The sequence below is a fragment of the Muntiacus reevesi genome, chromosome 14 (genome assembly GCF_963930625.1).
Source record: "Muntiacus reevesi chromosome 14, mMunRee1.1, whole genome shotgun sequence".
Classification (NCBI taxonomy): domain Eukaryota; kingdom Metazoa; phylum Chordata; class Mammalia; order Artiodactyla; family Cervidae; genus Muntiacus; species Muntiacus reevesi.
In genome coordinates, this window is record NC_089262.1 from 45423838 (window position 1) to 45444541 (window position 20704).

General features: G+C 36.5%; 1 protein-coding gene across 1 annotated transcript in view; it reads left to right on the forward strand.

Moving 5' to 3' along the window:
* Positions 1–20704, forward strand: part of DDX4 (DEAD-box helicase 4) — an 82362-nt gene that overhangs the window by 24494 nt on the left and 37164 nt on the right. Inside the window, exons 5-7 of the mRNA XM_065905377.1 lie at positions 2051–2128; positions 6084–6134; positions 9583–9642. Coding sequence (XP_065761449.1) covers positions 2051–2128; positions 6084–6134; positions 9583–9642 — 189 coding nt within the window. The remainder of the gene's footprint in view (positions 1–2050; positions 2129–6083; positions 6135–9582; positions 9643–20704) is intronic.

Sequence of the window (20704 nt, forward strand, 5' to 3'; positions counted from 1 at the left end):
AATTTTATGTTTTGACATATTTCTTCTACTAATGAAATTTGTTGAAGATGCATATATATTTTTTTATTTTTAAACCTGCCTATTAAGTAAGAGGCATTAATGTTTTGGACCATGTAGTTGTGCTTAGAGATTCAAGTGTGTATTTTGCTTGCTACTACTAAGAAGTAACAAATACCTTAATATGACACTCAGGGAACTACTTATTTGGATATATTTTAAAATCCTAATTTAGAATGATATTTTTTGATGCAGACTTCTAAACATTGTTGAATAGAGCCTTTTTAAATGAGAAAACCATCACTGAGATTTTACTATGAATTGTTAATTCAATATGTTGTAGATTTAAATATATTAAATTTCTGATCAAAACTGTGAATATTGATACTTTAAAAAGTTTTCTTTGAAAAATCTGAAAAAGAATGAATATATGTATATGTAAACTGAATCACTTTGTATACCCGAAACTAACACAAAATTGTAAATTAGCTATACTCCGATAATATTTAAGAAAAAGTTATCTTTAATACTGCATATAATCCTGGAAAATTATAGAAGAACCACACCTTTCCCAAATGATTCAGTTTAACATTCTAGTTTGTTTCAATCTTTATGGTATTTTTTCTCACAACTTGGATATATCTAGTAACATGGTTTTAAAATTGACTTTTAATTACCTAAAATATATATTGATTCACTTTTTATCTTCTGTGAAGTATGGCCTAAAAAGCCTTAACTTCCCTAATCACATGCTTTTTTAGAATCTGATAAAAATACTGATAGCATATACACAGTTTTGCATGTGGCATTAGGAGTTTCACAGATCTCTTAGCTCCTCTGTGTTAGGATATTATAGATGTAGGGAAGACAATTTGTGAAAATCACAAGATTATGATAATTATCCCAATGATAGTTTAAAGTGGGTATTTATGATGTTTTGGGTGCTTAAGTTTATGTTTTAAATAACTGTGCTGCTTGACATAGAAACTCTGCCCTCAAAATTCTTAATTTAGTGGTAGAGAAGCACATGGAAAGAAATATTGCTTAAAAAGAGATACACATGGTATGCTGTGGGAGTGTGATTGATGAATTGATTACAGTTGGAGGACTGAAGGAGGACTTCACAGAAGAGGTGGGTTTGAATCAGGCTTTTGAAGAGTGAAAAGAATTTTGCTAGGAAAAATAGGAAAGCAAGGAATGTCATGCTGAAGGAATAGCATGTAGGAAATAGAAGATATTAAAAGTTCACAGTGTGGAGTATGGAAAGTTGTTTTATGAATTAAAATGTTGGGTGGTCAGAGTTGTATAGTGGAATATAAAACTAAGAAGGTTGATATGGGGAAATACTATGGAGGAGTGGGAGATAAAGGCAAGTGGTATTCTTAGCATTTTTTTCATTATTATATAGCTCCTTCTTAATTCTAATTTTAAAAAGTTGATTGAGAGTGATTTAAGTACTAGAAAAATGAATAGGGACTTCCCTGGTGGTCCAATGACTTAAGACTCTTATGCTGCCAATACCAGGGGCCCTGGTTTGATCCTTGGTCAGGGAACTAGATCCCACATGCTGCAACTAAAAGTTCTCATGATGCAGCTAAGACCTGGTGCAGCCAAATAAATGATAGATATATTTTTTAAATGAATAAATAATAATTATAGGACAAGAGTATAGAATTTTCATTAGCAGTGACTTTCACATAGAGATATAATGTAAATGGCTGGATCTGTCAGGGTGACGTTTCAATATATAGAAAATGAGAGTTGAATAGAGTTCAATTGTAGAATTGAATTTCTTGGTTAAAGTTCTCCAGTAAAATAGCAACTAGTTGAGAGCTGTATTTCAGCAGTAGTATATTTACGTTTTTACTTTGGTATAATGTAAGAATTTTTTTAAAAAAAGTTACAGGTATATTTTAATTTCATAAGTTCGTATATTACTCTCTCCTCATCCTTGGAAGTTCCCTTACCACACAGATTCATTTAATTCCTAGTTATTGATGACGCACTTGATTTTATACTTCAAAAAGTTTTAATTGTATCTGAACCTTTTCAGATCCTGGTGAGTCTGATAAAAGAGAGAATACATCCACAGTGGGTCGTTTTGGAGTTGGAAAGAGTTTTGGAAACAGAGGTAATCTGCTTATGATGTCTTTCAATTGAAACTTAAGTGATACCTTATAGTCTTTGAGTTCTGTTTCCTTTTTTTTTTATTTAAACCTTTGAGCAAAATATTTATTGAAACTAGACTAAATAATCCCAGAGTTAGTTAGGATCCTAGAGGTCATTTGACCAGTCTCTCCACCTGATAGATGATTCCAGGAACAATTTCAGATTGTTTAAAGTCTTAAAATAGCTAATTAACTTCTCTGCAGGATTCCATATTTGTCCTTTGGTTTAAGCTTGTTGACTTTGTGGTTGAAGTTTGCTATATCTGTAGAATTTTTTTTTTTTTTTAAATTTTTGACCTATCAAGAACCAATGGAGATGTATAAAGACTTCCATATATATATTCATGTAATTCATCTTTATTTGTTTTTTGTATACTTGGAGGTTATGTTATTCATTTGGAATTGCTTCATCTTCCTGAGAATCTTTCCTTTAATCCTTTGCCCTGACGGATTCCATGTCTAGCAATTCTTATCTTAAAGTCTGTTTAAAACAAAAAACAAAAAATAACTTACATAGGCCCATATCTAAAGCCCACAGTACATGAACAGAATATTATATATTAGCACCACAAGGTCTGAAGTAGCATGCAGTAATCAAATACGTTGATATTATCATGATACAATGTGTGAATGTCCACACTGAGTAGGACATAAAAAATGTAATTTCCATCTTTGTTTTTACTTTTTACTGGAATATAGTTGATTTACAAGTTTTCCATCTTTCAAAATTTCATGGTCTTACATCTTAATTTGTTTCTCTTTTTTTTTTCCATTTATTTTTATTAGTTGGAGGCTAATTACTTTACAGTATTGTAGTGGTTTTTCCCATACATTGACATGAATCAGCCATGGATTTACGTGTGTTCCCCATCCTGATCCCCGCTCCCACCTCCCTCTCCACCCGATCCCTCTGGGCCTTCCCAGTGCACCAGCCCCGAGCACTTGTCTCATGCATCCAACCTGGGCTAGTGATCTGTTTCACCCTTGATAATATACATGTTTCGATGCTGTTCTCTCGAAACGTCCCACCCTCGCCTTCTCCCACAGAGTCCAAAGGTCTGTTCTGTACATCTGTGTCTCTTTTTCTGTCTTGCATATAGGGTTATCGTTACCATCTTTCTAAATTCCATATATATGTGTTAGTATACTGTATTGGTCTTTATCTTTCTGGCTTACTTCACTCTGGATAATGGGCTCCAGTTTCATCCATCTCATTAGAACTGATTCAAATGAATTCTTTTTAATGGCTGAGTAATATTCCATGGTGTATATGTACTACAGCTTCCTTATCCATTCGTCTGCTGATGGGCATCTAGGTTGCTTCCATGTCCTGGCTATTATAAACAGTGCTGCGATGAATGTTGGGGTACATGTGTCTCTTTCAGATCTGGTTTCCTTGGTGTGTGTGCCCAGAAGTGGGATTGCTGGGTCACATGGCAGTTCTATTCCCAGTTTTTTAAGAAATCTCCACACTGTTCTCCACAGTGGCTGTACTAGCTTGCATTCCCACCAACAGTGTAAGAGGGTTCCCTTTTCTCCACACCGTCTCCAGCATTTATTGCTTGTAGACTTTTGGATAGCAGCCATTCTGATTGGCGTGTAATGGTACCTCGTTGTGGTTTTGATTTGCATTTTCTGATAATGAGTGATGTTGAGCATCTTTTCATGTGTTTGTTAGCCATCTGTATGTCTTCTTTGGAGTTCTGGGAAAACTGGTCAATCACTTGTAAAAGAATGAAACTAGAACACTTTCTAACACCATACACAAAAATAAACTCAAAAGGGATTAAAGATCTAAATGTAAGATCAGAAACTATAAAACTCCTAGAGGAGAACATAAGCAAAACTCTCTGACATAAATCACAGCAGGATCCTCTATGACCCACCTCCCAGAATATTGGAAATAAAAGCAAAAATAAACAAATGGGATCTAATTAAACTTAAAAGCTTTTGCACAACAAAGGAAACTATAAGCAAGGTGAAAAGACAGCCCTCAGATTGGGAGAAAATAATAGCAAACGAAGCAACAGACAAAGGATTAATCTCAAAAATATACAAGCAACTCCTGAAGCTCAATTCCAGAAAAATAAATGACCCAATCAAAAAATGGGCCAAAGAACTGTTTCCTTTTAACATACATAGGAAGTGTGTGCCTTTCCCAAGAGTTTATGGAGATCACAAGGGAGTGCTTTCACTTTCCTAATCATAGTTCAGAGCAACACTTTATGCTGCTTTGGATGTGTCTGCTATTCTATTTAGTTTTCTTGTTTTCCTTTTTAATATCCTTGCTACTTGTTGCAGCATCTCGTCAAATTGATTTACCCCAGAGGTGAACCCCATGTCCTTTCTCCTGTACTCATGACTTCCTTGCCCTGCTCCTGCAGCAAGAGATCTATCTTTAACTTCCAGGGGTGAATCTGAGTTTCCATCTTTACTTGAACAAAGAACTGGTGGTGGTGGTTTAGTCGCTAAGTTGTGTCTGACTTTTGCGACCCTATGGACTGTAGCCTGCCAGGCTTCTCTGTCCATGGGATCCTCCAGGCAAGAATACTGGAGTGGGTTGCCATTTCCTTCTACAAAAGAACCAGTAGAAGTTTTGAATTTGCATTTTGTGTCTAAAAAAATTTAAAAACTATAAAGTAGAATTTATGTAGAGTTTAAGATCAAAACCAATAGTACATAGATGGAAGACTTCTCAAGCATTTTGGAGACTCAGCATTTGACTTTTCTGGGAAAGGTGTATGGAGGGGAAGGGGCAATTGTAGAGGGCAGTAGAGTGTAATCCTTTTCTGAACCAGCTTCAAAAATTGCAAGTATTTAAATGAATAAAATAACCAAAAAATCTGTTGTTATATATACTCTTTTTGTAGGGACTGTCTTTATTTTGAAATTATATATCTGCTTAAGGAAAAATGTGTTATCCATTCATATATAGAGGCCATATGTGGCCTGATACTTTTTAATATGCTAATTGTGTATTAAATGTCTCTGGAGTTTAATGCTGGGACATGAGATTTTCTTGAGCCTGAGATGTTAAATGACTTGGTATGTAGACACTTTGCATATAAATTTAATGTCTCTCAAACAGTAATTGATTGATCTCTGTACTATTGAAGCCGTAATTTAATATATTTTATTATTTAAATTAGATCATGATTGAGAGATATTGCATATTGACATTTAATTTTAAGTTACATTATCTGAGTATCTTGTAGTTAGGTACCTAAAAGAACATTTTATTAAAACTCATATTTTTAAAAATGTATGAAATATTACTGATGGATGCTTTTAAAGTGAATTTTAGAGCTATATCTGTATGTTCCAGAGATACATAGATCTAGACACAAGGTTTTATTAAATGAGAAATTTGAAAGCAGAGTTTGGTGAATGATTGTTTTTAAAATTTTATAAATAGAAGTTGGTAGGATTTCCTCCATACTGAGAAAGGAAAAATGATATGATATTGGATTGTAATTTAGTTGTCCTCCAGCAGATGAAAGTATAATTTATAAAATTCATAAAAATTTGATATTTTGAATAGAAAGTACATAGTGGTTATAGTGAGATACACACACACATACCCATGTTTCACTCATGTACATATGGGGGAATATGTAACATTTCAGATAATATAAGAGTGGCTGGTATTTTAATCTTAATAAACTGACACAAGGCAGAAGTTGTCAAAAAAAAAAAAGAAGTTGTCATACAATGCATATGCATTCTCATTCACTATTTATATATATAGTTGTATGCAATTTATACAATTTTAAAGGAACATCATAACTAGCAGTCCCTATAAGGTGTTTCTCTCTCTTCTCTGTTTCTCTTTCTTCTGCAGAAGAAATTGGTTTTCGGTCATTTGATTTAGATAGTTGTTTTCAGAAATTTACAAGTTTAATTTTATGTTTCGTGTAGGTTTTTCAAATAACAAGTTTGAAGAAGGTGATAGCTCTGGTTTCTGGAGAGGTAAGTTCACTGTTTTTTGTAGTGACTTAAGAATTTAGTGTCTAGAACACATGCTAAGGAGAAAATAAAATTATCTTAGTCTGTTCCAGCTCTAATTTATTTAAACACGGTTTTATAAAGCAGCTATCAGTCAGTTCAGTCGCTCAGTCGTGTCCGACTCTTAGCGACCCCATGAACTGCAGCACGCCGGGCTTTCCTGTCCATCACCAACTCCCGGAGCTTGCTCAAACTCATTTCCATCCAGTCGGTGATGCTATCCAACTGTCCCATCCTCTGTCGTCCCCTTCTCCTCCTGCCTTCAATCTTTCTCAGTGATGCTGAGAGTCTTTTCTAATGAGTCAATTCTTTAGCCTCAGGTGGCCAAAGTATTGGAGCTTCAGCTTCAACATCAGTCCTTCCAATGAATATTCAGGACTGACTTCCTTTAGGATTGACTAGTTTGGTCTCCGTGCAGTCCAAGGGACTCTCAAGAGTCTTCTCCAATACCATAGCTTGAAAGCATCTTTGGCGCGCAGCTTTCTTTACGGTCCAACTCACATTCATTCCTGACTAGTGGGAAAACCATAGCTTTGACTAGATGGACCTTTGTCAGCAAGGTGATGTGTCTGCTTTTTAATGTGCTGTCTAGGTTGGTCATAGCTTTTCTTCCAAGGAGCAAGCGTCTTTTAATATCATGGCTGCAGTCACCATGTGCAGTGATTTTGGAGCCCAAGAAAATAAAGTCAGCCACTGTTTCCATTGTTTCCCTATCTGTTTGCCATGAAGTGATGGGACCAGATACCATGATCTTCGTTTTTTGAATATTGAGTTTTAAGCCAACTTTTTCACTTTCTTTCACTTTCATCAAGAGGCTCTTTAGTTCCTCTTGGCTTTCTGCCATAAGGGTGGTGTCATCTGCATATCTGTTATTATTGATACTTCTCCAAGCTGTCTTGATTCCAGCTTGTGCTTCATCCATGAATTCTCTTGGCCAGAATAATGGAGTGGTTAGCCGTCCCTTTCTCCAGAGGATCTTCCCAACCCAGGTCTCCCACATTGCAGGCGAATTCATTACCAGTTGAATCACCATGGAAGCCCCAAAGCAGTATCAGTTCAGTCGCTCAATTGGTCTGCTTCTTTGTGACCAAAGTAGTATAGGCAGAGCCTTAACCAAGAATTCAGCCTTCCTAATCTGGGCTTTTGTCATCTATCTTAACTAATCTATGAAGTACAACTTTTGAATGCTGTGTTACCTTAAGAAAAAGAGGATAGTAGAGCAAGTCAAGAAGCAAAATTTCACTTTCATATATGAATACAATTTGGGGCATGTAGGTCCTTATTCAGACTCAAATAAGTATTTCCAGTGGACAAAGGATTCATGAGACTGGATCATTGCTGAAATCAAAGACATTTATGTAAAGGTACTGGCACTCTGATTTGGAGGAATACAGAAAATGGTGAGAATAGAGTATTGCTAGCAGAAGATAGACTTAAATAATGAATAATACTTTCCCAAGAGAACCTGATTGAGGAGATTTGAGTGAGGCCCTGGATCCTGTATTTAAAAGCCTCCCTGATGACTGATGCCTCTTTCATTTGGTAACCACTGATCTATGGAGTCTTTATAACTTAAAAAGCGGGTTTTGCTATCATGATAGAAGCTTTTTTCCTCTGCACACAGATATATAGTGTATTTTGTGGTTATTTTTCCTGTATCTTCTGTCCCTTAGATGGTACAGTATAGCAATAAGGAGCTCAGATTTTGGAATCAGACACCCGGGGTTTGAGACCCAGAGCCTTCTCTTCCTGTCAGTTGTATTATCTTAAAAAAACATGTTTAACTTTGTATTTCTTTTTCTCTGTTTATAATTGAGGATAATACCCACCTCGTAAGGTTTTTGTGAAGATTTAAAAAGTTAAAGTAGAATTCATTTAGAAGAGTGACAGACAGATACTAAGTTTTATGTGTTATTATTACATTATTTTTCTATAATTAATAGATTATAACTAATCTTGGGATCATTATCTCATTTTTGTGCTTAGCTTTATTTTTAACTCTACAGAGATAATTTCTTTTTAAATAACTTTTTATTTTGAAATCGTTTGACTCAAGTTTCAGAAATAGTACAGAAGATTTCCTTCAGCTTGCCTCTAATGTAATTGTACTCCTCACCCAACTTCTCCTAATGTAATTAGCCTATTTTAATTCCCAATGTGGTCAAAGTAACTGTAAGTTTATTTTAGGAGAACAGTTGGCCAAAGGTTATGTGAGATGTCTTTCTGCTTGTCAGGTCCCAAATTAATTCATAGGTTTTCTTTCATATATGACAATAAATGTTAGCTACCATCATCATTATTCCAGATGGTGATGAATTATTATATCATCGAATAATAATTCCATTATTCCAGGTTATTCTAAGAATCTTTCCAGAATTCTTTCTTTCCTCTTCAACTCCCTTGTATGAAATCTTGCTTCTGAGAAGGTTGTCTTGATGTTAAATGACTCTTCAGGAGTATTGTCAGTTGTTGATGTCATCTCAAATAGGAGCCTGCAGCAAGAGCTGTGGGTCATTGTTTATTATAAATCAATATTAATTGAGTAGATTAGTACTTTTGTACATAAACAACTGATAACTTTTAATCTGGTTAGCCACGTATGTCATCACTGGGATCTAAAGTTCCCCCGTACTAAATGTTAGTGATATGTACAAACATTCCTTGAAACCATCTTGGTATTTTCCAAATATGGCTTTATTGGAATCTTCTAGAAAGCTTAAAGTTATTACTGATAGTTATATCAATAATGTATAATTTTTTAATTTAGAAAAATTGTTCATTCCTTGATGTCACTCTGCACATTCAAAATAAATATCTCTAGGGTGGGTTCTGATAATTTATTTTTAACCAACTTTCCTGGTAATTTTTACTCATACTACTATGTAGAAACTGGTAATGTTACTTAATAATGTCACTAAGAACAGAAAGCCAGGATATCCCCAAATGCTTCCATTAGGATGGATGTGGGAAACTTTGCATATATTAAAAAAACACTAATGTCTCAGGTTTATTAAGAAAGGCAATTTACAGAAGTAATGATGACATTATAAATATAATAGTTATGCATTTCTGAGATCCGTTTGACTACTCAACTGTTCAGATATTTCTGAAACTGTTTCATGACATTTATGAAGTTCGTATTTTTTGGCTGTGCTTAGAACATGACAGATACATGCTTAACATTTAGTATTTAGGTATATTAGGTGACTTTTGAAAAGAACTGACTGAATAATGTGTTTGTATTTTGCTGTTAGTTATTTTAAAATTTAAAATTTTGTTCATATGTTAACTTATGAATATCTTTATTTTTTCTTGGTTATTTCTCTTGTGACAGTACTATTTAGATACTACAATAATATAAATACTGTAGTAATTATTTAGATGCTATTCACATGTTAAATTTTTATTCAAGAATCTAGTAATGACTGTGAAGATAATCAAACATGGAACAGAGGGTTTTCCAAGAGAGGCGGTAAGGACCATGTTTTGGAACAACTTGTACTTAAGACAGAAGTTAAACTGAAAAATTGATTTTGGAAGAGCTGAAAGAAAAATTCTGGTGGTGAAAAACTTTCAAGAAAAATACTTTGGCATATCCTTTATGCTGTTAATATTTGAGTTAATATTCAGTAGGTGTCTCTCCTGTCACTGGATTTGTCTTTTCCTAAGACCTCTAGAGTGTTCTATGAAGTACAAAAGGCGGGACTGTGTGAATCTTGGTCAGTCATGGTCTAGATAAACTGGGATGTCTTTGTCTCTGAGTAGGAACATTGGAGATATGGGGGAATGGAGAAATTGTAGATTAATTACTATACTTGCTAATCCTGCCTCTACTTGAGGTGAGATGGTATAAAAATTATCATGCTTAGTTCTGGATTATCTATAGGCAGACAAGTTAAAATAGCAACAATACCCACGAAAAACCACAGTGAACTTATAAAATTGCTATAAGTGAGCAAATATATTTATGATAGAACTTTAGTTCTATCACTAGATACATCATAGTTTTTGCTGCAACTTGGGGATATCCTTTTCCCTTGCCTACTAGATGATTGGCTCATTGAATAGATCATTGAATAGCAGGCCTTCCTAGTGAAGCTGAGACTTGCTGTGGATTTCACTATAGCCTTGGTTGAGTTTTGAGGGGGATAGGAATTTGGTGGTGAATGAGGGATGGCTTATTTATCTAATAAGTTGAGTCTTTAATGGCAATAGCAGGGGGTCCTGCAATGATGGGGCAGACATTCAGCTAAGAAACAAACTCCACTTAACATTGCTCTCCTTCCCCCGTTAGCAAGCAGTTTTGACACTAATGTTCCTAAAACATAGCTTTTATTTAAAATTTTTGATTTTCTGCAGAACAGTAACTATCTTACTATTTCGTTTTCTTTAAGTCATTTTAATTCATATTTCAGTGAAGCAGTGAAAAGCCAGTTGTAGCTCTTTGTGCTTGATCCTGGCTTGTTGACTAGTAGGGTGTCCCTGATTGCCATTTTCTTTAGATGTATACATTTGAAGGTAGAAAATTTGTGACACAGTGGTCACTCAGTAAATACAGAGGTGTGTGTAAATAGAACTGTATCTAAGTTTATGTTGAAGTATGATGTCATACAGGAACAGGTAGGTGCATAAATGTATACAGCTCAGTGATTTTTCAGTAACTGAAAACACCTGGGTTCTGTGTTTTCCCAAGCACCAAGATCAGGAGTAGAAATTACTAGGTTCCCAAAAACCCCTTTCATGCTCATTTTTAGTCATTAGCACTATTAATCTCTATTCCAGCTTCTAGCAGCATAAATTTTTTAAAAATTTGTGCTTAATATAAATGAAATCACATAGTATGTAATCTTTTTGTGTCTATCTTCCTCTTAATGTAGTTGTGAGATTGTCGTTGAAGATCATTATTGCTGTATAGTGTTCTTTTGTTCTCCTGCTAATGATAGGTACTTGGATTTTGTAAATATGAACAGTTTTGGACTGTTCTGAGACTCCTCCTCTGAACATTCAAGTACATTTCTTTTGGTGACACTTGTTACTGTTTGTCTTTTTGACTATAGTCATTCTAATGGATATAAAGTGGTATCTCATGATTTCTTATGATTGACATATAGTTGATGTATAATATTATGTAATTTACAGGTATCAAAACATAGTGATTCATACCTTTTAAAGGTTATACTCCATTTATAGTTATTATGAAACGTTGGCTGTATCCCCTGTGTTGCACAACATATTCTTGTATCATTGTGATTTTGATATGCATTTCCTGATGACTGTGATGTTGAGCAGCTCTCCTTTGACTATTTTAAAAAAAATCAGGGTTATTTATCTTTTTGTTTTAAGAATTCTTTATATATTCTTGACACAAGGGCTAACAGAAACATGATTTGCAAATATTTTCTCCCTTTCTGTGGTTGTTTTTTTAAACTGTCTCGATGGTATCCTTTGAAGCACAAAAATTTTAAATTTTGATGCAAGTCAGTATTTTTGGTTTTGCTGCTTGTTCTCTTGATATCATCTAGAAAACCCTTGCCTGTTCATAGGTCATGCAGGTTTTCACTTGTTTCCTTCTAAGAATTTTATAGTTTTCACTCTGCTCTTACATTTAAGGTCTTTGAGTTCATTTTTGTATATGGTGTGGAATAGGGGTCCAACTTAATTCTTTGGCGTGTGACTAACCAGTTGTCCCAGCACCATTTGTTCATGTTTTATATTGACATGTATAGGTCTGGAGCTCTTGAAATATATCCAACTTGCAGTTTATTAAGCTTCTTAGATGTTTGTTGCTTCAGTCGTGTCTGACTCTTTGCGAACTTATGGACTGTAGCCCGCCATTCTCCTTTATCCACGGGAATTTTCCCAGCAAGAATACTGGAGTGGGTTGCCATGCTCTCCCCTAGGGAATCTTCCAGACCCAGGGATGGAACCTGCGTCTCTTGGTTCTTTATTGCTGAGCCACCAGGGAAGCCCTCTTTGATGTGTAGATTAATAGTTTTCATTAAATTTCAAAATTTTTCTCTTTTTATTATGGTAAAATAACTTAGCATAAAATTTGTCATTTCAGCTATATATGTATAATGCAGTGGCATTGAATATTTTTGCAGTGTTGTTCTGTTATCACCCCTGTCTATTTCTAAAACTTCTTCATCACACAAGCGGAGCTTATATCCATTTAGCAGTAACTCCCCTACCTCTTCCTCTCAGTATTGCTCTTTCGTGTGTTTGACTAAATTCACTTAGTCTCAACATTTTCAGTGTTAGGTTGTTGCTTGTATCAGAACTTCATTCCTTTTTATGGCATACTGTTCCATTGTGGGCTTCCCTGGTGGCTGGCTCAGTGGTAAAGGACCCTCCTGCTAATGCAGGAGATGCAAGTTGGATCCCTGGGTCAGAAAGATCTCCTGGAGGAGGAAATGGAAACCCCCTCTGGTATTCTTGCCTTGGTAATCCCATGAATAGGGGAGCCTGGTGGGCTACAGGCCATGGGGTTGCAGAAGAGTCAGACATGATTTAGTGACTTAACAGTAGCAACAGTACTATTGCATTGTATGTGTACTTTAAAAAAAACACAAAGAAACAAAGGATTAATCTCAAAAATATACAAGCAACTCCTGCAGCTCAATTCCAGAAAAATAAATGACCCAATCAAAAAATGGGCCAAAGAACTAAACAGACATTTCTCCAAAGAAGACATACAGATGGCTAACAAACACATGAAGAGATGCTCAACATCAGTCATTATCAGAGAAATGCAAATCAAAACCACAATGAGGTGCCATTACACACCAATCAGAATGGCTGCTATCCAAAAGTCTACAAGCAATAAATGCTGGAGACGGTGTGGAGAAAAGGGAACCCTCTTACACTGTTGGTGGGAATGCAAGCTAGTACAGCCACTGTGGAGAACAGTGTGGAGATTTCTTAAAAAACTGGGACTAGAACTGCCATGTGACCCAGCAATCCCACTTCTGGGCATACACACCAAGGAAACCAGATCTGAAAGAGACACATGTACCCCAATGTTCATCGCAGCACTGTTTATAATAGCCAGGACATGGAAGCAACCTAGATGCCCATCAGCAGACGAATGGATAAGGAAGCTGTAGTACATATACACCATGGAATATTACTCAGCCATTAAAAAGAATTCATTTGAATCAGTTCTAATGAGATGGATGAAACTGGAGCCCATTATCCAGAGTGAAGTAAGCCAGAAAGATAAAGACCAATACAGTATACTAACACATATATATGGAATTTAGAAAGATGGTAATGATAACCCTATATGCAAGACAGAAAAAGAGACACAGATGTACAGAACAGACCTTTGGACTCTGGGAGAAGGCGAGGGTGGGACGTTTCGAGAGAACAGCATCAAAACATGTGTATTTTCAAGGGTGAAACAGATCGTCAGTCCATGTTGGATGCATGAGACAAGTGCTCAGGGCTGGTGCACTGGGAAGGCCCAGAGGGATGGGATGGGGAGGGAGGTGGGAGGGAGATTCAGGATGGGGAACACACGTAAATCCATGGCTGATTCATGTCAATGTATGGCAAAAAGCAGTATAATATTGTGATTAGCCTCCAACTAATATAAATAAATAAAGAAGTATAAAAAATAAAAAATCCATTCAAAAGTTGATATACCCTTGGGTTTCTAATTACTTTGATCTGTTGTGTATAATGCTTGTTTGAATATTCATAAACAATTATCTGTTTGAGTCACTGTTTTTGCATTTTTTGGGTATGTGTTTAGAAGAGGAGTTGTCAGGGAATTGGCTGGTGTAAGTTAAAATATGCCACACAAATCACAGCTCTTACTGAGAATCAGCCTCTTTTAAAAAAATATTTTCTATTTTTTAATTAACATTTTGTTTTTAATAAACGTTAATGTTTCGTTGTTGTTGTTCATTTGGTCAGTCGTGCCTCTTTGTGATCCCAAGGACTGCAGGATGCCAGGCTTCCCTGTAGTTTACCATATCTAGGAGCTTGCTCAAACTCATGTCCATTGAGTCAGTGGTACTATTCAACCATCTCATCCTCTGTTGTCCCCTTTTCCTCCTGCCCTCAGTCTTTCCCAGCATTAGGGTCTTTTCCAGTTAGTCAGCTCTTCCCATCAAGTGGCCAGAGTATTGGAGCTTCAGCTTCAACATCAGTCCTTCCAATGAATATTCAGGATTGATTTCCTTTAGGATTGACCGGTTTGATCTCCTTGTAGTCCAAGGGACTGTCAAGAGTCTTCACCAGCACCATACTTCAAATCATCAGTTCTTCAGTGCTCAGCCTTCTTTCTGGTCCAACTCTCACATCTGTATATAACTACTGGAAAAACCATAGTTTTGACTAGACGGACCTTTGTCGGCAAAGTGATGTGTCTGCTTTTTAATACACTGTCTAGGTTGCTCATAGCTTTTTTTCCAAGGAGCAAGCATCTTTTAATTTCATAGATGCAGTCACCATCTGTGGTGATTCTAGAACCCCCCAAAATAAAGTCTCTCACTGTTTCCATTGTTTCCCCATCTATTTGTCATGAAATTATGGGACCAGATGCCATGATTTTCATTTTCTGAATGTTGAGTTTTAAGCCAGCTTTTTTACTCTCCTTTTTTCACTTTTATCAAGAGGCTCTTTAGTTCCTCTTGGCTTTCTGCCATAAGGGTGGTGCCATCTGCATATCTGAGGTTATTGATATTTCTCCCGGCAATCTTGATTCCAGCATATGAGTCGACCAGCATGGCATTTTGCATGATGTACTCTGCCTATTAGTTAAATAAGCAGGGTAACAGTATACGTCCTGATGCACTCCTTTTTCAATTTTGAACCAGTCCATTGTTCCTTGTCCAGTTCTAACTGTTGCTTCTTGACCAGCATATAGGTTTCTCAGGAGGCAGGTAAGATGGTCTGGTATTCTCATCTCTTTTAAGAATTTTACACAGTTTGCTATGATCCACACAGTCAAAGGCTTTGGTGTAATCAGTGACGCAGAAGTAGATGTTTTTTCTGAAATTCTTTTGCTTTTTCTGTGATCTAACAGTTGTTGGCAATTTGACCTCTGGTTCCCCTGCCTTTACTAAATCCACCTTGAACATCTGGAGGTTCTTGGTTCATGTACTGTTGAAACCTAGCTTGGAGGATTTTTTTTTCCCATTTATTTTTATTAGTTGGAGGCTAATTACTTTACAGTACTGTAGTGGTTTTTCCCATACATTGAAATGAATCAGCCATGGATTTACATGTATTCCCCATCCCGATCCCCCCTCCCACCTCCCTCGCCATCCGATCCCTCTGGGTCTTCCCAGTGCACCAGCCCCAAGCACTTGTCTCATGCATCCAACCTGGGCTAGTGATCTGTTTCACCCTTGATAATACACATGTTTCGATGCTGTTCTCTCGAAACGTCCCACCCTCGCCTTCTCCCACAGAGTCCAAAGGTCTGTTCTGTACATCTGTGTCTCTTTTTCTGTCTTGCATATAGGGTTATCGTCACCATCTTTCTAAATTCCATATATATGTGTTAGTATGCTGTATTGGTCTTTATCTTTCTGGCTTACTTCACTCTGGATAATGGGCTCCAGTTTCATCCATCTCATTAGAACTGATTCAAATGAATTCTTTTTAATGGCTGAGTAATATTCCATGGTGTATATGTACCACAGCTTCCTTATTCATTTGTCTGCTGATGGGCATCTAGGTTGCTTCCATGTCCTGGCTATTATAAACAGTGCTGCGATGAACATTGGGGTACATGTGTCTCTTTCAGATCTGGTTTCCTTCGTGTGTATGCCCAGAAGTGGGATTGCTGGGTCACATGGCAGTTCTAGTCCCAGTTTTTTAAGAAATCTCCACACTGTTCTCCACAGTGGCTGTACTAGCTTGCATTCCCACCAACAGTGTAAGAGGGTTCCCTTTTCTCCACACCGTCTCCAGCATTTATTGCTTGTAGACTTTTGGATAGCAGCCATTCTGATTGGTGTGTAATGGCACCTCATTGTGGTTTTGATTTGCATTTCTCTGATAATGACTGATGTTGAGCATCTCTTCATGTGTTTGTTAGCCATCTGTATGTCTTCTTTGGAGAAATGTCTGTTTAGTTCTTTGGCCCATTTTTTGATTGGGTCATTTATTTTTCTGGAATTGAGCTGCAGGAGTTGCTTGTATATTTTTGAGATTAATCCTTTGTCTGTTGCTTCATTTGCTGTTATTTTCTCCCAATCTGAGGGCTGTCTTTTCACCTTGCTTACAGTTTCCTTTGCTGTGCAAAAACTTTTAAGTTTAATTAGGTCCCATTTGTTTATTTTTGCTTTTATTTCCAATATTCTGGGAGGTGGGTCATAGAGGATCCTGCTGTGATTTATGTCAGAGAGTGTTTTGCCTATGTTCTCCTCTAGGAGTTTTATAGTTTCTGGTCTTACATTTAGATCTTTAATCCATTTTGAGTTTATTTTTGTGTATGGTGTTAGAAAGTGTTCTAGTTTTATTCTTTTACAAGTGGTTGACCAGTTTTCCCAGCACCCCTTGTTAATGAGGTTGTCTTTTTTCTATTGTATATTATTGCCTCCTTTGTCGAAGATAAGTTGTCCATAGGTTCGTGGACTTATCTCTGTGCTTTCTATTCTGTTCTACTGATCTATATTTCTGTCTTTGTGCCAGTACCATACTGTCTTGATGACTGTGACTTTGTAGTATAGTCTGAAGTCAGGCAGGTTGATTCCTCCTTTTCCATTCTTCTTTCTCAAGATTACTTTGGCTATTTGAGGTTTTTTCTTTTTCCATACAAATTGTGAAATTATTTGTTCTAGTTCTGTGAAGAATACCGTTGGTAGCTTGATAGGGATTGCATTGAATCTATAGATTGCTTTGGGTAGTATACTCATTTTGACAGTATTGATTCTTCCAGTCCATGAACACAGTATATTTCTCCATCTATTTGTGTCCTCTTTGATTTCTTTCATCAGTGTTTTATAGTTTTCTATGTATAGGTCTTTTGTTTCTTAGGGAAGATATACTCCTAAATTTAGAGAAGAGCTAACACCTATCTTACTCAAACTCTTCCAGAAAATTACAGAAGCAGGTAATCTTCCATACTCATTCTATGAGGCCACCATCACCCTAATTCCAAAACCCGACAAAGATGCCACAAAAAAAAGAAAACTACAGGCCAATATCACTGATGAACATAGATGCAAAAATCCTTAACAAAATTCGAGCAAACAGAATCCAACAGCATATTAAAAAAATCATACATCATGACCAAGTGGGCTTTATCCCAGGAATGCAAGGATTCTTTAATATCCACATACCAATCAATGTAATATACCACATTAACAAATTGAAAGATAAAAACCATATGATTATCTCAATAGATGCTTGGAGGATTTTGATCATGACCTAGCTACCACGTGAAATGAGTGAAATTGTATGGTAATGTGAACATTCTTTAGCATTGCCTTTCTTTGGGATTGGAATGAAAACTGACCTTTTCCAATCCTGTGGCCACCGCTGAGTTTTCCAAATTTGCTGGCGTGTTGAGTGCAGCACTTTCACAGCATCATCCTTTAGGATTTGAAATAGCTCAGCTGGAATCCTGTCACCTCCACTAGCTTTGTTGTGATGCTTCCTAAGGTCCACTTGACTTCACATTCCAGGATGTCTGGCTCTAGGTGAGTGATCACACCATTGTGGTTATCCGGGTCATTAAGATGTTTTTTGTGTTCTTCTGTGTATTCATGCCACCTCTTCTTAGTGTCTTCTGCTTCTGTTAGGTCTATATCATTTCTGTTCTTTTTTGTGCCCATCTTTTCATGAAATGTTCCCTTGGTTTCTCTCATTTTCTTGAAGAGATCTCTAGTTTTCCCCATTCTGTTGTTTTCCTCTGTTTCTTTGCATTATTCACTTAGGAAGTCTTTCTTATCTCTCCACGCTGTTCTTTGGAACTCTGTGTTCAAATGGGTATATCTTTCCTTTTCTCTGTTTCCTTTCACTTCTTTTCTCAGCTGTTTGTAAGGACTCCTCCGACAACCATTTTGCCTTTTTGCATTTCTTTTTCTCAGGGGTGGTTTTGATCACTTCCTTCCGTACAACGTCGTGAACCTTGTCCATAGTTCTTCAGGCACTCTGTCTGTCGGATCTAATCCCTTGAATCTATTTGTCACTTTTACTGTATAATGGTAAGGGATTTGGTTTAGGTTATACTGAATGACTTAGTGGTTTTCTCTACTTTCCTCCATTTAAGTCTGAATTTTGCAATAAAGAGTTCAGTCTAAGCCACAGTCAACTCCCAGTCTTGTTTTTGTTGACTGTATAGAGCTTCTCCATCTTCAGCTACAAAGAATATAATCAATCTGATTTCAGTGTTGACTATCTAGTGATGTCCATGTGTTGAGTCATCTCTTGTGATGTTGGAAGATGGTGTTTGCTATGACCAGTGCATTTAATGTTGTTGTTGTTTTTTTTTTTTTTTTTTTTTTTTAAATGTTCCTTGAGTTGATGCAAGTCCTGGATTAATTTTCAGTTTGGAAAGTATTAGTTTGACAATTTGTTTTGTTCTTTAGTGGAGCAGCATTTGGAGACCTTTACTTTGCTATTTTTACTGATATTAGTGAAACATATTATTTAATAATTTTATTTTGTTTGTTAGTATAAAGAAATAAAATTAAGCTTTGTATATTGAAGCTTCAGTAACATCACTAAACTTATAAGTAATTTTTTAAAAAATAACAAAATTTTTCATGTTCTTTTATCAAAGTTTAATTGATTTATAAATTCATTCTTTTCTAAAGATTGTTACTAGACATCTTTAAGAGCTGCTCAAAACTGTCGGTTCTCCCTTACAAAATGCAGGATGTAGTTCATGGGAAGGACTTAGGTTACTTTTAAAAGCATAGTGATGTTATATTATGAAAAGTGACATTTTTGTGTAGAATCATTAAGCTATAGCTACCAGAGGTACTGATGCATTATGTTGATGGTCCACCAGTGAAGGTAGATTTGGAAAGGAATAAAACTGAATTTATAGAAAAGATTCCAGTGGTTAAAAACATGTTGAATTTAATAAGATTAAACACAGATGAATAGAATAAATGAATCCAAAGGTAGATTTGTAGAAGTTCTCTAAATTCGGAAATGTAAAGCATGAAAGCCGTTAATAGATAAGAAAAACAGATTAAGAAGCCCTGTTATTCTGGCATATATGTAAATATCTCCTGAGGAGAGAATAGGAACAGAAGGAGAGAAGACTGTTCAAAGATATAATAGGTGAGACTTTTCCAGAGTGAATGAGGTGTAAGAGTCTTGAGCAAGGTAAATAAAAGCAAATTTATACCCTTCAAAAATATTATAGAGATTAAAAAATTTTTGAAAAACCACCAGAGGGAAAAGATCCACCTATCCAGGCAAGAATACTGGAGTGGGTAGCCTTTCCCTTCTCCAGGGGATCTTCCCAACCCAGGGATTGAACCCAGGTCTCCTTCATTGAAGGCAGATTCTTTACCAGCTGAGCCACAAGGGAAACCCAAAGCCCTTGACTGTGTGGATCTCAGCGAACTGTAGAAAATTCTTAAAGAGCTGGGAATACCAGACCACCTTACCCACCTCCTGAGAAATCTGTTTGCAGGTCAAGAAGCAACAGTTAGAACCAGACATGGAACAATGGACTGGTTCCAAATTGGGAAAGGAGTACTTCAAAGCTGTATGTTGTCACCCTGCTTATTTAACTAATAGGCGGAGTACATCATGAGAAATGCCGGGCTGATGAAGCATAAGCTGGAATCAAGATTTCTGGTAGAAATATCAATAACCTCAGATACGCGGATGATGCCACCCTTATGGCAGAAAGTGAAGAGGAACTAAAGAGCCTCTTGATGAAAGTGAAAGAGGAGAGTGAAAGAGATGTCTTCAGGCTCAACATTCAGAAAACTAAGATCATGGCATCTGGTCCCATCACTTCATGGCAAATAGATGGGGAAACAGTGGCAGACTTTATTTTCTTGGGTTCTAGAATCACTGCAGACGGTGACTGCAGCCATGAAATTAAAGATGGTTGCTCCTTGGAAGAACAACTGTGACCTAGACAGCATATTAAAAAGCAGAGACGTTACCTTGCCAACAAAAGTCCGCCTAGTCAAAGGTACGGTTTTTCCAGGAGTCATGTATGGATGTGAGAGTTGGACTATAAAGAAAAGTGAGCTCAGAAGAATTGATGCTTTGAACTGTAGTGTTGGAGAAGATCTTGACAGTCCCTTGGACTACAAGGAGATCAAACTAGTCAATCCTAAAGGGAATCAGTCCTAAATATTCATTGGAAGAACTGATGCTGAAACTGAAGCTTCAGTACTTTGGCCACCTGATGCGAAGAACTGATTCATTGGAAAAGACCCTGATGCTGGGAAAGATTGAAGGTGGAAGGAGAAGGGGACAACAGAGGATGAGATGTTTGGATGGTGTCACCTGACTCGATGGACATGAGTTTGAGTAAGCTTCAGGAGTTGGTGATGGACAGGGAAGCCTGGTGTGCTGCAGTCCATCGGGTCACAAAG